The sequence below is a fragment of the Meriones unguiculatus genome, chromosome 15 (genome assembly GCF_030254825.1).
Source record: "Meriones unguiculatus strain TT.TT164.6M chromosome 15, Bangor_MerUng_6.1, whole genome shotgun sequence".
NCBI classification, from domain to species: Eukaryota; Metazoa; Chordata; class Mammalia; order Rodentia; family Muridae; genus Meriones; species Meriones unguiculatus.
Genome location: NC_083362.1, coordinates 42001128 through 42019923, shown reverse-complemented (window position 1 = coordinate 42019923; position 18796 = coordinate 42001128). Strand labels below are relative to the sequence as shown.

The 18796-nt window shown below is 38.8% G+C and overlaps 1 protein-coding gene across 1 annotated transcript in view; it reads left to right on the top strand.

Annotated features, from left to right (window-relative positions):
• Positions 1 to 18796, top strand: part of Dnah7 (dynein axonemal heavy chain 7) — a 253456-nt gene that overhangs the window by 159348 nt on the left and 75312 nt on the right. Inside the window, exon 48 of the mRNA XM_060368356.1 lies at positions 15284 to 15438. Within this exon, the coding sequence (XP_060224339.1) occupies positions 15284 to 15438 (155 nt within the window). The remainder of the gene's footprint in view (positions 1 to 15283; positions 15439 to 18796) is intronic.

Sequence of the window (18796 nt, the reverse complement as noted above, 5' to 3'; positions counted from 1 at the left end):
AATAACTGAATCAGCCTTTTCAGAACTTAAGGCTGTTGCCCATTGAAGCCCTGAATATGTGTCTATAGTATGGTGCGCATATTTCAGTTTAGCAAACTCTGTAAAATAAAACATGTCCATTTGCCAAATTTCATTTCTTTGGTTACCTTTAAGGTTACTTCCTGCAGGTATTGGAGTTTGGCTATATAAAGAACAAGTGGGACATTTTCTCACAATTTCTTTGCTTGTTGCCAAATGATAGAAAACTCTCTTTTTAAACCTTTGCTGTTAACATGGTGTTTTTAAATGAAATTCTGAGTCCTCTAACATGCTTCCTATCAATAGTTGACCAGTTTTATCATTGCCTTATGCTAGAGGGCCTGGTAGATGCATATGAGATATGATATGTGTTATATACAATGGGTTATCTCTATTTCTGATTACTTGTTGTCATTGAAGAAACACTGAAGTTAAGTCCGAGTTATCCTGAATTATTAGATCAGCAGTTTCTATATGCAGAACAACTCTTTCTGCATATTGAGAGTCAGTGACTAATTAAGAGATTCTTGAAAATCTGATAGCACCAAGAGAATTGCATATAATCCTGATTTTAGAACTGAATCATAAGGACTCTCCACCACTTTACTCACATTTTCTGACTTATAACCTGCCCTTTTTGATTTATTGGCATCTGTATAAAACATGGGAGCTCCGGAAATTGAAGTTTCTTTTATTATATGAGGGAGAATCCAATTGGTTCTTTTTATAAACTGAAGTCGCTTGCTTTTTAGGTATCTGTTGTTGATTTCTCCCAAAAATTCACAGCAAAAATTCTTTGCCAATATTTGTTGTCTGCCCATAATGACACAATCTCAGCATTGGTAAAGGCACCACAATTTCAGCTGGATCTATTCCAGCCAACTGACAAAGTCTCATTTTTTGTTTAGGATCAATTCAGAAACCTTTTCTATATAGGTTTTTAATTTTTTATTTTGTTTGTGTGCCAAAAATATCCATTCTAAGACATAGTCCTCCCTCTGCATAAGAATCCTGTGGGAGAATGAGTGGAAGGCAAGATAACTGAAGTACAGGCCATCTTTGGATCAATACGGTCTCTACAGGCATCTTGTAATTTCCTTTCTACCAGAGCCAACTCCTTTTCAGCTTCAGTTGATAACATTCTTGGACTATTTAAGTCCTTATCACCCTGTAAGGTTTGAAATAAGTTACTTAGCTCTTAAGTAGCTAAACCAATAATAGGCCGTAGCCAGTTAATATCTCCTAACAATTTTTGAAAATCATTAAGAGTTCAATGTTTCTTCTAATTTGTACTTTTTGTGCTCGAATTTTCTGTACACCTATTTTGTATCATAGATAATTAATAGAATCTCCTCTTTGTATTTTTTTGGGAGCAATATGTAATCCTCAACAAGGCAAAGTTCTATTTATTTCATCATAAATTTTTTCTAATCTTTTCGTATCTGAATCAGCCAATAAGATATCATCCATATAGTGGTAAATTATGGATTGAGGAAATTGCTTATGTATTATATCCAACAGCTTATGTATTATATCTACAATAAAAATATTGTGCAACAAATATTTGCACAATATTTGTGCAAAATATTGGCACAAAGTAGGACTGTTCAACATCCCCTGTGGTAAGACTCTCCAGTGATATCTCTTTAGTGGGCAGCTTCTATTCAAAGTGGGTACTGAAAAAGCAAGCCTTTCCCTATCATGCTCACGTAAAGGAATTGTGAAAAAACAATCCTTTAAATCAATCACTGTAATAGACCATTCCTTAGCTAACAAGGAAGGCAATGGGATTCCAAATTGTAATGATCCCATTGGCTGAATAATTTTGTTAATTGCTCTGAAGTCTGTTAACATCCTCCATTTGCCAGATTTCTTTTTGATGACAAATACAGAAGAATTCCGAGGGCTGTTGGACTCCTCTATATGTTGAGCCTCCTGATGTTCCAGGACTAGCTGTTCTAGTGCCAGTAATGTTTCTTTATTCATAGACCATTGTTCAATCCAAATAGGTTGGTCCACCAACCACCTTAGTGGTAAGGCTGTGGTGTTTTATTAGCAGGGACTGCCCAACATGAAGTTGAGAAGATGGCCTCTGCTGTATTTTGTTTATGGACAACCTGGACACTCTGTAACTGTTTCTGATGGCATTTTTAAATAATTTTATCTTCTTTTTCCGGAGTATTACCTGTTTTTTTGGCTTGACTCTGAAATTGGGGGATGTTAATCTGGGTTTTCCATTGTTGTAACATCTCTTCCCCGTAAGTTTATGGATAATTTAGCCAGGTATGGCCTTAATTTTCCTATTTGACCTTATGGTCCTGTACATTTAAGCCACCTGACACTTTGTTTTATTTTAGATAAGTTTCCAACTCCTTGGAATTGGATATTCACATCTTGAATGGCCAATTTGGGGGCCAGGATTTAGGAGTGATAATTGTGACATCAGCCCTTTTATCTACCATGCCTTCAATTTCAATCTTATCTAAAATTATCTTTAACTTTGGCCATTGATCATTTATAGAGGTTTGCCAATTATTTGTTTTTTGTTCCCTTCCTGTTTTTTTTTATTTATCTATAGAACTTGCTCTGGCCTTGCTGTCTAATTTTTAGTGTTTATTTCCAGAGCAATGGTGTTTAATTTTCTTGTGGAGGAATATCCCTGTCCTGTATTGGGGCCCGCCTACAAGAGGCCCACTTGGGCGTTTTTGATAAAGGATTACCCCATTTATCTGTGACGGCTCCACATTCACTAAGCCAATGTTGAACCTTGCCACATCTTCTGTATATTCTAGGAAGTATAGGCTCCCTTTTTTAATTATTTCAGTTTTCCTTGTAACTCCCTTTGTAGCAACCTTGCCCATCACAATTAAGACATTTCCCAAGGTTCTTAGGGGTAGCTTCTCCTATCAAGGTCACTCTGGGTGAATGAGGTCTGATGTCAATCATATTTCTAATCCATTCGTCTTTTGGTGCAGATCTTGCTTTTAATGGCCTTATTGCCTATTTGCATACAGGATTAGCATTTTCAAAAGCTAAAGATTCTATTAGTGATTTTCTAGCTAGAGGATCTGATATACTTCTATCCACAGCTGAGGTCAATCTTTGCAAAAAGTTAGTGAATGTTTCACTTGGACCTTGTATGACCTGAGAGAATGGCTCAAGCCTTTTTTCTGATTCTTCAACCTTGTCCCAGGCATTTAAGGCTGCTAGGCGACATAATGCCAAGGTTTCTTCGTTATATACAGCTTGTATTTCTGTGTCAACGTATTGGCCATCACCAAGCAGCTGCTCCTTAGAAACACCAATACCTCTGGCTCTATTTTTGTGTGCTATCTCTCTAGCCTCTTCTCTCCACCATGAAAGCCATTGTAAATATAGCCCATGTCCTAATATTGCCTTTGCCATATCCTCCCAGTCCTTTGGGACTACTCTACTTCTGATTGACCAGGAAGTCAGCGTTTATTTTACAAACGGTGAATGCATTCCAAAATTAGTGATGTTTTCCTTAAATTTCTTCAGATCTAGCACTTCCACAGGGCACCATTCAGCTTCGTGATAATCCTGTGGATGATCATCATCTGCTGGTCTCTGCTGTATACTGACTGGATAAGCTAACATTTGTTTTCTAACCGCCTTTGATTGGCTTTCTTTCTTTTTATCTTTTGCCTCTGTCTGAGCATTTTCTCTACTTAATATTCTAAACTCTTAAGGTCTGTGCCCATATTTCACACCTATCTCTTGTTGTTTGTTTTGTTGAATAATCTCTTGAATCTCTTGTTTTATGCCTTGATTCCAACTTTTAATTTTTTCTTTATATTGTTCTAGTTGTTCTGGTATCTTTTCTAAAACCTCTGCCCTATCTTCTTGTTGTTTATTCTGTTCTGTAAGTTTTTGTATTTCTTGTTTTAGGTCCTGTTTCCAACCTTTTTTCTTTATGTTGTTTTACTTGTTCTTTGTATTGTTCCAGTATCTTTTCTAAAGCCTTTGCCTTTGAGAAGACGTAAAAGGCTAATCCAAATGATTAAAGTTAAACTGAGGACTATAAATGTAACCATAGTCATAATTTCTAAACTTTCCTTTATTTCTGTCTTAAAACAGTAGAAGAGATTATCAGCCAAGCTCCAAGACATCTGTTTTATTGTCTCTCTCATCCTGTTAGACTATAGCTGCAGCCAGTTTTGTTAAGTCTTAGGTCTGCCCACAGTAAGCTGTCTTTTGCTCGTGGGCCTGTTTATGAGTCTCTCTTAAAGAGACAGTAATTGACCTGGGAGTTTTTAGGTTTTAAGTTTGGATTGTATTGCTGGGAGCTTATTCCCCGCCACCAGATTATGATAAAGTATGATTTAAGGGGTGTGGATTAGTTAGTCGCCATTTGTTGAATATTAATATTTACTATTGATTTGTCTTCTAGTAAAGCAGTGGTTATTCCTAAACAAGCTGTATACCCAAATCACCACATAGAGACTAGGCTTTATCCTAAACCTCCAAGCTCACATAGTTTCCTACCATTCAGATTTCACCCATTATACTTACTTTTAGTCATATCTTAGGTCCAGTTCATCTCTCTACGTGGTTCAAAGTCCCTCTTTTTTTTTTTTTCCTCTCACTGCTGGAACTCCCGCTTTCTATTTCCTGACTCAGCTAACAGACCATCAGCTTTTTATTGACAGGTGGTGCTTCTATACAGTACACAAGAGATTCTCTCTACAATTCACGATCCCCCAAAGGACTAGGGTCACTTTTCTAGCTCCACCTATACAGCCCATGTAATTGTCTCTGAGGCTCAGGCCTGCTCAGGCCTTTATGGCTGCTACTGTTCTTGAAGGTTATCCCATGATACTGACAACTTCAAGATACTAGAGTCATCTCCTGCAACTGGGCTGCACTTTCACCAACAGCCTCTCTTGGGCTCTCTTTATGGACTCCAGACCTTCCACATAGTTCTAAGCCTCATCTGCTCTTCACTTCATGCCTTCAAAACCAGTACCTTCTGGTGACTCCAAGTTCAGCCACCATCATGAGGCATGAATTTGGCCACCTCTGAAACACAGCTTCTAGGTGCTGACCCTGAGAAAACACTTCCTAGATTTTACCACCCCAATTTTCTCAGCCCAAATAAGCAGAATAAATTAACCCAGTAAAGTAAGGGTTTCACTTCAGTGGTGCTGGTCTCTTGTTAACCACAGCTGATTCTTCAGCTCCAGTATTCCAGAACTACAGATTTCTAATTTAAGATATTATACAAACAGCCCTGATAGTTTTAACTTTTCCTCTGAAACTTCAAAAGAACTCCATTATCTGGATTTATCTCAACACTATTATCTTCCAAGTTCCTGTAGAATAGCTCACCAAGCTTTCATAATTCAATGGCTTTTCTAGCCCAAAGTTCCAAAGTTCTTCCTCAATCCACTCCAAAAACAGAGTCATGTATGTTACAGCAATAACCCACTATCCTGGTAACAATTTCTGTCTTTAATGATGTTTCTATTGCTGTGATGAAAGGCTACCCCAAAAGCAACTTGGGGAGGAAGGGGTTTATTTCACCTAGAATTTCAGGTAACAGCCCATCACTGAGGAACTCAAGTGTGGCAGGAACCTGGAGGCAGGAACTGATGCAGAGGCCTTGGAGGAGTGAGGAGCGCCCACTGGCTGGAGTTTGGAGTTAGGAGTTCTCGTGGCTTTCTTATAAAACCATTGTCTTGTGCCTCTCAAAACTTATATTCTTGTGGAATCTCAGTGTCTCTCCTCAGGTCTTCTGTTTCCTCTTGTAGCTGCTGCCATGGCTGACTACAAGTCTAGCATCTGATTTGAATTAGGTGAGAATACTGGAAAACCTTCTGTGTCTCCCTACTATTCTACTTAATCAAGTCTCCAGTTTGGAAATGCAACTAGATTTTAAGCACACATGAAAACATAAAAAAAAAGTAATAAAATACACATAGCAGTTGTATGTGTTGTATCTACAGATGACGGTTATTTTTCTCTGTGTGTTTGCTTGGCTGCAGGGTGCCTGTATGAAGGACCATTGCAGAGTGTGTCTATAGGAATGTTTTGGATGACATTCACACTGACCTGGTGGAACAGGTGAAGTGATTTGCTCTCGCTAATGGGTAGAGGGGTACCGGGCACAACCAATTCTTAGAGAGCCAAGATAGAACAAAGTTAGAGGAAGAAAGAAACCATTTATTTTGCTTCTTGCCTGCTAGGTCAAGAGCAGCCCCTGTGCTTTCCAGCCCTTGGCTCAAGATTTTCACCCACCATGGGCTTCTTTGCTCCTCAGCCTTCAGGCTTGGACTGAAGTATATCAGCAGCTTTCCCAGTTGGTGGTTTACAGATAGCAGATCATAATGTATTTGCCTTCGTATTCATGCCAGCCAGTAACTCATAGTGAATACCTCAGTAGCTAAACCCCATTAGTTCTGTTTTTATAGTATAGCATCCATCACACACACAATACCCCCACTAGTGGTAATGACACTTTTGTTTCAATATTTACATACAATTTAGGACACAATAGCACTTCATTATTATTCTTTTATTTCTGAAATTCCAAGTTTTCTTGTGTCACTTCCTTTCAAGGTAAAGCTCTTTAGCATTTGTTTAAAACAAGGCTGGTGAAGAGAAAAAGCGAATTTCTGTGTTTTGACTTTAGGACTAAAGGATATCTTTGCTGTAGACTAGATGTAGACAGTTAGGTTGAAAATTGTGTTTTGCTTGCTTGTTTGGTGGTTCTGGAGGCTGAATCTGGGGCCTGAAATATGCTAAGCAAATGTTCTACCCCTAGGCTTTTGCCTCACACCTTCTATTGTTATGCCTGAATTGAGATATCCCAAAAGACCACCACCAGGAGTCAAGTCCACTGCAAAACACATGAGGATCTTTTTATTACAAATTATTACAAGCTACAGCTTGGGCTCACACTCCCCCTTCCCATGATCATTTGAAGACCCAATCTTGGGTCTTCCAGATATGACCTCTGGAGTCAGTCCTCCAAATTTACCTTTCCATAATGGGATCTGAGTACCATTAGCTATATTGTTCTCAATCATACCTTCATGAAAGCCATCAAGCAATTTAAAATGCAAGGCCCAAAGATAAAAATCAAAATGAGTAGGGATCCCTTCAGGGTGGATATAGGGGTAGTAAGTCAAAGAGAACTATTATACCAGGATTTAAACCATCCTCTAGAATTTTTTTTCTCTAGGATCTCTCCAGGCTTTTAGTCTAGTTGCTGCAACACTAGTTCCTATTCCAGCTAAGCAGGTCCCCAAGATAATAGCTAATGTCAGGGAGCCCCTTTTGACTTAGCATGTCAGCCTGCTAGGTGGGATTTGGGGCTGAGGGTCTTGTCATCTGAAATTGTTTCAGTACTAACATAGGACCGTTGGCATCAGGGGCTAGGAAGGCTGAAATGCCAGTCAAAGGCTGGGCAATGGGGCAGTCCTCAGAAGCATCTGGTTAGTTGATCCACCTGAAGAGGCAGGGAGCAATCATATCAGCTTCCAGCAAGTCCAGATTTCAGCTCGAAGTCCATAGCTGATCCTGGAATAGAGTCAAACAGGTGAAAATCAGCTGAGACAAATTCAGACTAAAGACAGAAGTTAAAAATTGTCAATTAAATGGGAAAAGTGAGGAATCCCAAGACCAGGGAAAAACTCATCTGGGGTCAGTTTGAGCTATGCCAGATCCAGGTCTTGTGACTTTTTGGTTTCCTGAAACTCATATGAATTTTTAGTTTACAAAAAGGAAATACATTCAAGAAAAATTCAGAAAAGTAACATATCAGCAAATCTAATGTAACAACATTCTGAGAGTAACAGGTAAAACTACATCCAACAGATTGAGCATCAGTTAGCTGTTTATTTTGTATCCTTTATAAACCACTTATGTGTGTCCACACTCTGAAACTCTAACACTTTTTCTGTGGGCACAACTGTCGGTAATCAGCCACCAATGGAGCTTGGCCACTTTTCGTACACTCAGCATCTACTTTTAGCCCTCACCTCCATGTTATACTGGAAAGTTAGTCAGAAATACATTAATGGCTTTAGTGCTAAACCCTGGATGCTTGGGTTTTCCTTAACAAAGGGACTAGAAGGAATAGGTTTAAGATATTCCTGTGTCAAAGTCTACCCCAGAAATGGCAGATATTAAGAATACCATAGTAAAAGTTATGGCTTTTCAGTCAAATATACACATTAAACAGATGTTTTTAGCATGATGCGAAGCACCTTAGGTCTATCTTCAGAAACAACCAAAGGAAATTAAAATCTCAAGCTTGTGACTGAATAATAAGCAGTCAGTGCTCCATCAACTTATCAGAATTCTATTGATCAATGTCAAAACTTGGAACTTCTGAAATCTTATAACAACATAAGCACAACAGTAGCAAGGGGAGGAAGAAATCTAAAATATCTTCCATTTTCAATATGTCTTAAATAATTTTCTATATCTTTACAACTCATATGTATATACCTTAAAACACTTACTTAGACTCTCCAATCTTTCTTGCATTTATCAACCCTGAAACATTTCTCAGACCAAACAACACTCTCTAGATGTTCACAGCCTAAACTCCTATATCCTCAGACCCTACATAAACTCTGTATCTTTTTATCCAGCTATTCACCATAAGACACAGGTAGCTAACATGAAGCCTGTGAGCAAGGCAAGCCTGTTTGCCTTTTTAAATAAAAGATGTAGTACCTAGTAGTTCTAAATAACTAATGAACTGACCAATGAGCTAACAGTGGATCTAATTGTCTGCTCTTTAGCTGCAAAGTTACCATAAGCTTAGCCTAGCCGTCAATGTGATCAGAGAGCTGAGAAGAATAAATTATAAGCTAAATAAATGTACCAATCCATGTACCAATCAAAATGACAGAGATGACTAGTTAGTCCATCACCTAGGCAATGTCCAGTGGTCATCATGAAGAGGTGGTCCAGCCAGGCACAGAAGATGAGAGACTGCTTCTATGGAAAAAAGGAATACAAAAGATTGACCTCACCTTGCCTCCTGCAATATGAAATAATGGCTCTCCAGATGTCCACGGCTTTGTCCACAGTTTAGGCTGGGCCCTAGCAGTGTGCTTGTAGGGGCAGTCTTGCCCAGTGGTTAGCATACCACAATCCAGAGTCACAGTCATCTGTCATTGTGCCCAAATCTTCTCAGAGACCTTGGGGGAGCTACTGCCAGGATTTTGGGACACTCTGTCACAATAAGCTTACACATGTTAAAATGCCATATTCATCAGATATCTGACAAGGGCCAGCATCTCTGAGTTACTCTTTGTCTCTTTTTATCATCTGCTCTAAACTGCATCCTATAAAACAGAATGCTATAATCTCTAATTCTGGCAAATTCCTTAGATGCATGTTTTAGAACTATATTTCAAGTAAATCTACATAGGCAAACTTCATAGTTACCCATCCTAGGCTTAACCTTAAAAAAACCTAAACAAAGAAACTAGGTAAGGCTCAATCTGTAACACTCAACTGCAGTACTTAGCATAACTTTAAATCTGCTCTTTCTGAACTAAAATCAAAGCAAACCTTTTAATCAGATACAGTTCATAGAAGGACTAACAAATCTTGCCGCTCCTACCACATTGCATTAAAACTGAACAGCAAAAAGCTTTGCACTTAGCACTAATCAGAGAACTGAACACAGCTGGGAGCCCTAAACTAAGATGGTAGCAAAACTACGGCTCCACCCTCTATCCCTGAACCAACATGGCGGCTAGCCATGTGTTGTCACTGGTTGTGGCTGCCAATATAAAACATAGCCATTAGGTGTAGCTGATGGCATTGCTACCTTTCACGATACAGCAAGCTCTGTGGAACATTCACAATTTCCCATAACTAAAAGTTCTAACATTGTAATTAAATACGTTTAGAACCAACTAGATAACAGAATAGTACAGAACAATTTTAAACTGTACGAACTATTCTGGCCACACCAAACCTATTGGCCAGAATTCTTTCCCCTCTAAAGAGCATAAGAAAACTTTTGCACTGCAGACTCACCAGCCTTTTAAATGAAGATCAATGCATTTTACAGTTTTTTTCTCAAATCATATTTGCAGGTATAAAGAACCAAAGCAAATACACTTCATATGCCCTCTGGCTTGCCATACATACACCGACCTTTTGTAACATTCTATATACCTTCAGGTTAGCTTTTTCTAGCTCTGCTGTTCTTGTTTAACCAGACATTTTTACTTTAGAAAAGCTATTCTTTTCTTTAATATCCCGGTCTCTTGCTTTTCAGACTACATTAAGAAACTTCCATCAAAATCCTTTTCTTCCTGACATGATACTGCCTGAGCCCAGCGTGGGCTTATTCCATGATTTATTTTTTTATAGGCAAAGCAAAAACAAGTCACATCAATACAAAAAGAAATTCTGGAACTGCCAAACTCTTTTTCTAAAATTACTTCCCTCTAGCAGATATGGTCCAAGGTCACATAAACCAGCTTTAAGGAACTTTAAAAATGTTTCATAGCCTTAAATATTTAAACATTCTCCAAAACCTGTTTTTGCAATATCAAAACAAAGTATCCTCTTTAGGAGTGAATTCACAAAGCATAACCATAATTTTAAAAGTCAAAACCAGATTTTAAAACCAAAGTTCACCAGTGCAAACAGTCCAATCTCTAAAACCACTACCAATTTAAAATGAGACTTGTCTTCTCAGTCTAAGAGGAAATAGAATGATAAACAAAATGCATTTTGACTAAGAGGTTCTGTGATCTTTTTTTCCTGACCACATGCATTAATAGACCTTATAAACACATAGGCACACATATGTGTTCTAAACAAGAATTTGATTTTAACCTCTAAATATACCCAATAACTCTTAATCTACAACCATGACATAGCCAGCATATTAACCATTTAAGATCAGTCAAAAACAAACACATGATGGCCATACATTCATTTGGCAGACAAAACTTTCCTTACTTCCTTCAGCTGTAATTTCAAGCACTTTCTTTTCTCACACAGCAGTGGCTAGACAGCCAGAAACACAAAGACAAAACAACAGATTCTGCCAGCACTTCCTGTCTCTGTGGGAGCCACCCACTTTCTAGGCCTATCAAACAGATTTGGGACCCCGTGTCACTCACAGTGCTATTGGGGAGCGCTGCCCCGTCGGGATCTGGGAAATCTCCTGAGATCCCCGTGGCCTCGGTCTGCCAGCTCGTCAGCCAGTGTGCTGTGACACAACCAGTCCCTGGCCGCTCACTGTATATTATCTTGAGATCTCAAAAACACACAGACTGACAGAACAGAGACACAGAACTTGGCCAAGACAAAAGTGAGACTTTTTCCGATCCTCCAGGTTTCCGATCCTCCAGCTCGGGAGTCCTGGGAAGTCTTGGGGATCCCGGAGAGCCCCCAAAGTATGTTGTGCCTGAATCGCAATACCCCAAAAGACCACCACCAGGAGTTGAATCTGTTGCAAAATACATGAGGATCTTTTTATTACCAATTATTACAAGCTGCAGCTTGGTCTCACACTATGATTATTACTGTCAAGTTTATGGGGTGGGGAGGGTGAAGAATGATCTCCCTGAGTTCTCAGATCTAGTCTGGAACTTACTCCGTGACCCAGGTTGACATTGAACTTGTCATGCTCTTTGCCTCCTGAGTCACTGTGATTATGGGGCTGTGCCACCAAATCTAATGGTAAAATTCTTTACCATTAGATTGATATTTTACAGGTGTTCTCCTGTGTTGTGGCTTCTTTTAAAAACCTTAGCCATAATAATTGCCACCCATGAGCAACATTCTTCAAATCCACTTCCTTAAGCTCCCGGTTCCAGCAGGCTTGCTAGGATGTGTCTGCGCAAAGTTTTTGGTTTTTTAATTTTTTTCCCCTTTGGGTTTACATGGGTTTGTGATGTTTTGTTTTCCACTGCATTTGGGGAGGACTCAGCTTTAGCATCTTCACGTGTGTTTTCTGTGCCGTCTCTTCTCTGGCCCGTTAGGAACCTGGGCTGTAAAAGCTGGACCTTTCAGTGCTGCCTAACAACACTCCCAGGCACTATTTTTAGTCTCCTTTGTTCTCTTTGTTGCTTGGGTGTGAGCATCTTATGCTCATCTCTCTGGAGCTGTACAGATGATACGTCTGTCACTTCCTTTTTACTGTTGAGCCCACAATAGAATTTTTTTATTTCAGACATTATGTTTTCGGTTCTAAAGTTACTTGTTTCGTTCATATTGTCTTTTTTATTTCAATGATGGAAGGTCTTTTTCTCCATTTTGTTTAAAACATATTCCCCCTCACCTCCCAAAGTACACTTGTACCATCTGCTCGGGAGCTGCTCTTATCCCCAGTCATTTCAGGGTCTCTGGTTCCCCTGTGAAGCAAACGCACTTTGATTCTTTGCATAAGAAGGTATGTTTTCTAAACTTTTGAATGTGAAATCCTGGGTCCTGCTAAAATCCTCTGGGCAAGACTGAACTTGGTTTTAGGAATCAGACAAGTCAGTTAGTAGAAGACTGTAGTTACAGTGCTTTCTGGTGTCTGCTCAGACTTGAAAGGCTTTGACAGCTGTTTTGGTTTTGTGCCTCAGAACACACTGGCCAGAGGCTAGCCTGGGATGTGGATCTATGTCATAGTGCTAAGCCTGGGAGAACAGCAAATACATCCCTTTTCTCTCAGAACCTCTTTAGCAATTCATCCTCGTTCTGTTTCATACTTTTATAGAATGGTAATATGCTATCGGCAATTCTATCATTTCTTAACTACGTCACAATTGTGTCTCTGTAGATTCATAACTTATGAAGCCCATGTGCCCTATCACTTTCAGGTGGCTTTACCAACATCAATTCTGTGGTGTTGTATATGACTTATCTTGGTCAGCATCACCAAGTCCTTTCTTCTGATTTTGAAAAGCTGTTCAGTGAGCCAGTGTTTTCTATGCAGAGATAACCATATAAAAACTTGAATTTTTGAATAATTTAATTTTTGAATTGTTTGCCATATATTTTTACTATTTTAAATTAATACTATTAAATGTAACTATTAAATATAGTATAGTAAATAAAAGAGGAAAATTAAGAGTCAGCATGTACCCTTTCCTCAAAAGAGTACACAATTTAGTTGTATGATGTAGTTAAGAAATGATAGAATTGCCATAATAACATTTTAAAATTTTGTGAAAGAATCATACATGAAATAAGGATGAATTGCTAAAGAGATTCTAACAGAAAAGGATCAAGAAAGGCTTTGTGGGCTCCATAGCTTTTGAGCTGACCTTGAAACATGAGTACAATTTGGACATGAAAAGATTGGGAAGAAATATATTTTGGACAAAGAAACAGCATGAACCTGGATATCATGGCTAGAAAAAATTGTGGGCAACAGAATGATGAATTGTTCATATTTTTTGGAGAAGTCTAAATGTCACATTACACATATTTCTCCAAACTTAAAAATATTTCTAAAATGTGACAAGGTTAAAACCTTTTTGTGTTTATAATTTTATTTCTTTATAACTCACTGTCACATCTCTTCATTTTCGTAGGCATGCAGTTCTCTTTATATTACTTATATCTAAGATAAGATACAAGTCTTTGGTCTATTTTTTTCTAAATATAATTAATGCTAAGGACTAGAGGATCCCACCCCCAATTTTTCATATGTTGATGCCATAGTCCAAACAAGGCTTTAAGGTTGAGTGAGGCCTCCAGAGAAGACACCTCTCCCAATAAGATTAGTGTCCTTGGAAGAGAAGAGGCAGCGTAGGCTCTTACACAGAGAAAAGGGCACACAAGACACACTGCAGTGACGCTGGCCTCCTGTTAGCCCAGGGGAAAGAGATCTGGAGAAACCATCTCTGAGACCTGCAGTCAGAGCCTCTGGACTGTGAGAAACTGCCTGTTCTTTAAGTTGTGTAGTCTGCAGGATTTGGTTACGGTGCCCAAGTAGAATAACACATAACATGGGTACTAACGAGCGAGGCTCTTTTTTAACCCACCTGAGCTACATGTCTTGTATCTCACTGTAACTTATGTGCTAACATCACACTTACTTTCAATTTTAGGAGACAAATCATCCAGCAGCATTCTAGATTGATGTTATTTTAAGAGTGAATTGAATACCATCGTATCCCATATGTTTCTTCTTCTTCTTCTTCTTCTTCTTCTTCTTCTTCTTCTTCTTCTTCTTCTTCTTCTTCTTCTTCTTCTTCTTCTTCTTTCTTCTTCTTCTTCTTCTTCTTCTTCTTTCTTCTTCTTCTTCTTCTTTCTTCTTCTTCTTCTTCTTCTTCTTCTTCTTCTTCTTCTTCTTCTTCTTCTTCGTCCTCTTCCATTTTCCCCCTCTGCCCTTCTAATGTTCTGCATGGATTTTTCTGCTCATTTTTAAAAGAGCATGAGAGTATTTTGGAGACACTGGCCATGATCCTGGCCAGTGTTTATTAACGCACTAAGTGCTGGTGACATTTCATACAAGACAAGAAGCAACACGGCAGCCTTTCTCAAGAGGGTGGCAGATGCTGGGGAACAGGCTGGTTTCCCAGTACTAGACGTAAGTTGAGTCCTGATAGCTTTGCCCTTGCTCTTGACACTGTGAGTGGGAGCAAACCAGCAGGGATGAGCTCTCCCATGGTGTGAACAGCCTTCAGAGAATCCATTTCTGCCCATAGGAAGCACACAGTCACAAGGCAAGTGCCCAAGGAGACATAGATGACGTTAAACATGCCAATGTTTGAAACAGAGATGGATACGTGGTTGTAACACTACAGTGCTCATAACTGTTACAGAAGTTTGACAAGAGAAAACTATGTTGTTCATTTTTCTTAGATCATTGTAACTCTACTAAAGAGACAGACAAACAGACAAAGAATGGATCAAATGTTTTTTCTCTCTCTTGTACAAACATCAACACATAGAAGCTAAGGAAGTGAGTTCACCTGCCCAGGTCATAGGATTAATTGATAGCAGAGCCTAGGGAGAAGTGGAGTTTCATTGTAGCATATTTTGCAAGAGTAGCAAATATTATTACTCATGTATTTTAACATTTAGAGACCATAGTGTTCCAGAAGGAGCAAAAGGATTCATGTTAACTGTATGAATGGCCCATGTAGTTTTTCTAGCAGTGTGCTTAGACTAATGGGCCTGCCTCAAGAACATAATTTTCCCATCACATGAGGAGTAAACTAACAAAGGATAAATTTACAGTCATGTGAGATCGACTGAGATCGACTAGCACAGAGACTCATTACTGTTTGACCAGAATTAGCTCTCTTCTTTCTTTCAGGAATGCAAGAAGGTGGCCTCTGATGATAGACCCTCAAGGTCAGGCTAATAAGTGGATCAAGAACATGGAGAAAACCAACAGTCTTCAGCTCATTAAACTGAGTGACCCCGACTATGTCAGGACTCTGGAAAACTGTATCCAGTTTGGAACTCCTGGTATGTAGATGAAAACAGATGCATGCATGCAAATGCCCGGGCAGGGCACAATTAACACATACTTTGTAATTGTTTTTTTTTTTTTTTAAACATCTGCTATGTAGGGCTTGCTATCAAGTGATGACTTTGCTGATCTTTCATTACTTATTAATAATCAAATGAGAACTTGAGGTCCTCCTCTAATCACATGCTGTTATGCCTCTGAGACTTTAATATTTATGAAGAAATGCCTAGGCCATAAGCTTTGGGTGATTTCCATAGCTCATGACTTATTTTACCTGTTTGCTCTAGTCTATGTGTGTCAAATGGCTGGTTAGCTCTTCTTATTTGTATATGTCTTCCTCAGAGTCTGGGGTGAATCTCCCCTCTGACTCTATCCCAGAGTTCATCTCTCTCTGCTGGGACTCTCCTTTCCTATTTCCTGCCTCAGCTGATAGGCCATCAGCTTTTATCATATGCATTTGTGGTGCTGCCTGTAAGTTAGCTCTTTTAATTTTTGTCTGTCATTTGCTTTTCTTCAGTTTTCATTATTAATCTTCTGCAGTTAAAAGGCCCATTTGATATCGATGTGCCAATCATATTTGAATGCAACAATAGTTCAATTTTCTGTTTCTTCTCAAATTATGCTACAAAAGTGGCAGGGAAAGTGAGTGCAATTTTGAGTGCCTAGCTATTATCTGGCATTCACAGTGGAGAGATTAGAAAAATGACAAGAATTGTTTTTAATCAAGGTCTTATGCAAGAGTCACACCTGCCAAAAGAAAATGCAGCATGCTTGCAATCGGCCCTAATTGGGGTCCTATTTTAAATCCGTGTAACGGATCAAAGTTAGCCAAATGAATACAGGCACTTATGAAGCCACAGCATTTGTAGCTCCAGGAGAAATTCCTCAGGTCGCTTTTGCTGCGAGAGCTGTACAAGTGCCCCAGCCATAACAAGCATGCTAGCAGTCCTGTAACGTCCATGTCTGTGTGCTAAGAAGCTTGCTTTCAAGCTTTAGTTATAATTTCAGGACTTTAGAGTAAGCATAAAACGAGAACTATCCAAATCTACTTTTAGGTCTTTGTATCTATGGAATGGCACACAGAAACACACACACATACACGCGCGTGCGCGCGCACACACACACGGCATTTCATTTGACTGCTATTCTTGAATTTTAAACTATTTTAAATTGACACATAAATGGTGTGCCATGTAATATTTACACATACACATTCTGTCAAATCATGGAAAACATAATTATATCCTGAAACATCATTTCTATATAGTAAAAAAATCAGTCTTTCTAACATTTTAGAAAAGCATACAATACATTACTATAGTTACCTTACTATGAAATAGAGAAACTTGTATGTGAAATATTGTAGGTGTTTGTATGACCTACACAAAAAGGGAGCTATAATCGCCACTCTTTGAATATTTTGATTGTGTGATGTGATCCTGAGAATCATTCATGTATTACTGTAATAAAAACAGAAGGTGAGCATCCCTCATGTAAGGAGCCTTGATTCAGAGTATCTGCCTTAGCCATTCAGTGTTTGGTTCAATAACTCCGTTTTCTCACCTACATATTAGCTATGCAATGTGAGAAAGAAATTAGTATTAATTATATAGGTAGTGTCTGGTGACTGCTCAGTTCGTAGGGTTTTGCTGGTGGTGTAGCTTCTGCTGGCTTTTTTTAATGGTGAGAATCACACCAGTGCCTTTGGAAAGGCTCAGCACATGCTTTGAAAAGTATGTGATAAGTAGCTTACTTGTAATATATTAAAATATAATGAGAAAGCCACAGATTCTCTGTGTGAATTCATAAAAATCAGGAAGAAATCTGAACAATTTCTTTTTTTTTTTGAACAATTTCTATAAGGAATTGTTGCCTTAAATGCTTCAAGTAATTAAAATTACTTAATATAAATATTGAAATGTTTGGTATAATAAAAGACAAATGATGGCATGTCTACCATCTGCTGGGCATTCTTGACATTTCTCTGATCCCAGCTCTATGTTTTATATTTAAATTCCATAGTTATAGAGCAGAACAGGTAGTAGAGGTGAGCTACTAGTGTTTTTAAAATTCTGCATCCTAATTATGGAAAAGGAAGCTATGTTGGGTGTCTGGAGCAGCATTACATCAGTGAGATGAAACAGAGAACAGACGACCGGTATACAGGCTGGGGGTAAGCAGCGTTGCACAAACCCTGAAATAGGTTTCTTACTGTGAGTTTCAGCCACAGAAATTTGGAATCCCACTGTAACTCTAACCATTTTGTTTTATTAAGAAAGCAGGCAGGAGTGTCAGAGAAAGCTCAGTGGTCTCGCCAGGAGAGCATGTCTCATGAAGGGGAGTATTAACAGAGACTCCCACCCAGGTCTTCTGTCCCTGGCTAATAATTTGTTCCATATGTCTTCTTACATTAAGCACCAGAAAGAAGTGAAAAGTTTAAATTCTCATAGAAAGGTGGCAGGCTCTAGTCTATTTATATATTTAACCATCAAGTAAAGGTTTGAAAACATGAGTGGTTAAAACTCCTTCTGTTTGAGAAGTTATCTTTAGACACCAGCCTATTCAGGGACAGCGGCTTTAGAGCTCTTGTTCCTCCCAGGAAGCCTGTGTGGCGAGGCAGAGGGCTCAGCCAACTTCATCCTCCTGCCTCCACTTCAATGACAGCATGGCTCACTTTTCTTCTTCTTCTTTTTTTTAATTGAGTTTTAAAATAAGATCCTCTTTGGAGAAAAATTTTAAAAAAGATTTCATTATTTAAAAAGTTTGACAAGCAATGACCTTGAAAGTTAAGGTGCACCTGCATTTACTGTCTCAATCAATGAAGTAATATGTAATGTCTATGCTAATCACATAGACATTGCTGAGAAAGTCCATCTACATAGATCTTTTAAAGCTCCCCATTGAAGCAGTAAGAGATAGCGTGATATCTGGACCTTCCTTATTATTTTGTCTTGACTGTCTTGAGATTGAAGCTACAGGTGGGGAAAAGTAAAGTGTCAGGGTATAAAGAGAATGAGGACTTCTCATAACTCAGTCATGCTGTCTTTCCATCCCTCCAAGGACCATGCGAGGCCTCCCTTGACATGACTATGAATCCCCTTTTGTTGACATTTTTAGTATGAGGGTTGTGGCACAACTGAACCTAATTATAAATAACGTACGTTATCTACAATGGGGAAACACACTAGCATGCAGTTTCCAGAGGGAAAATAAATATCTATGCTAAGAAGCCGTTGAAATGCCCTCCCTAAGAGCCAGGTCAATTTTACCTTTACCCATCAGTTGGTAAGAGTGGGTGAAACGGGGCTTTTCCATCTCCTGTCTGTCCCTGTCTATACTGCTAAATTGCGGTGC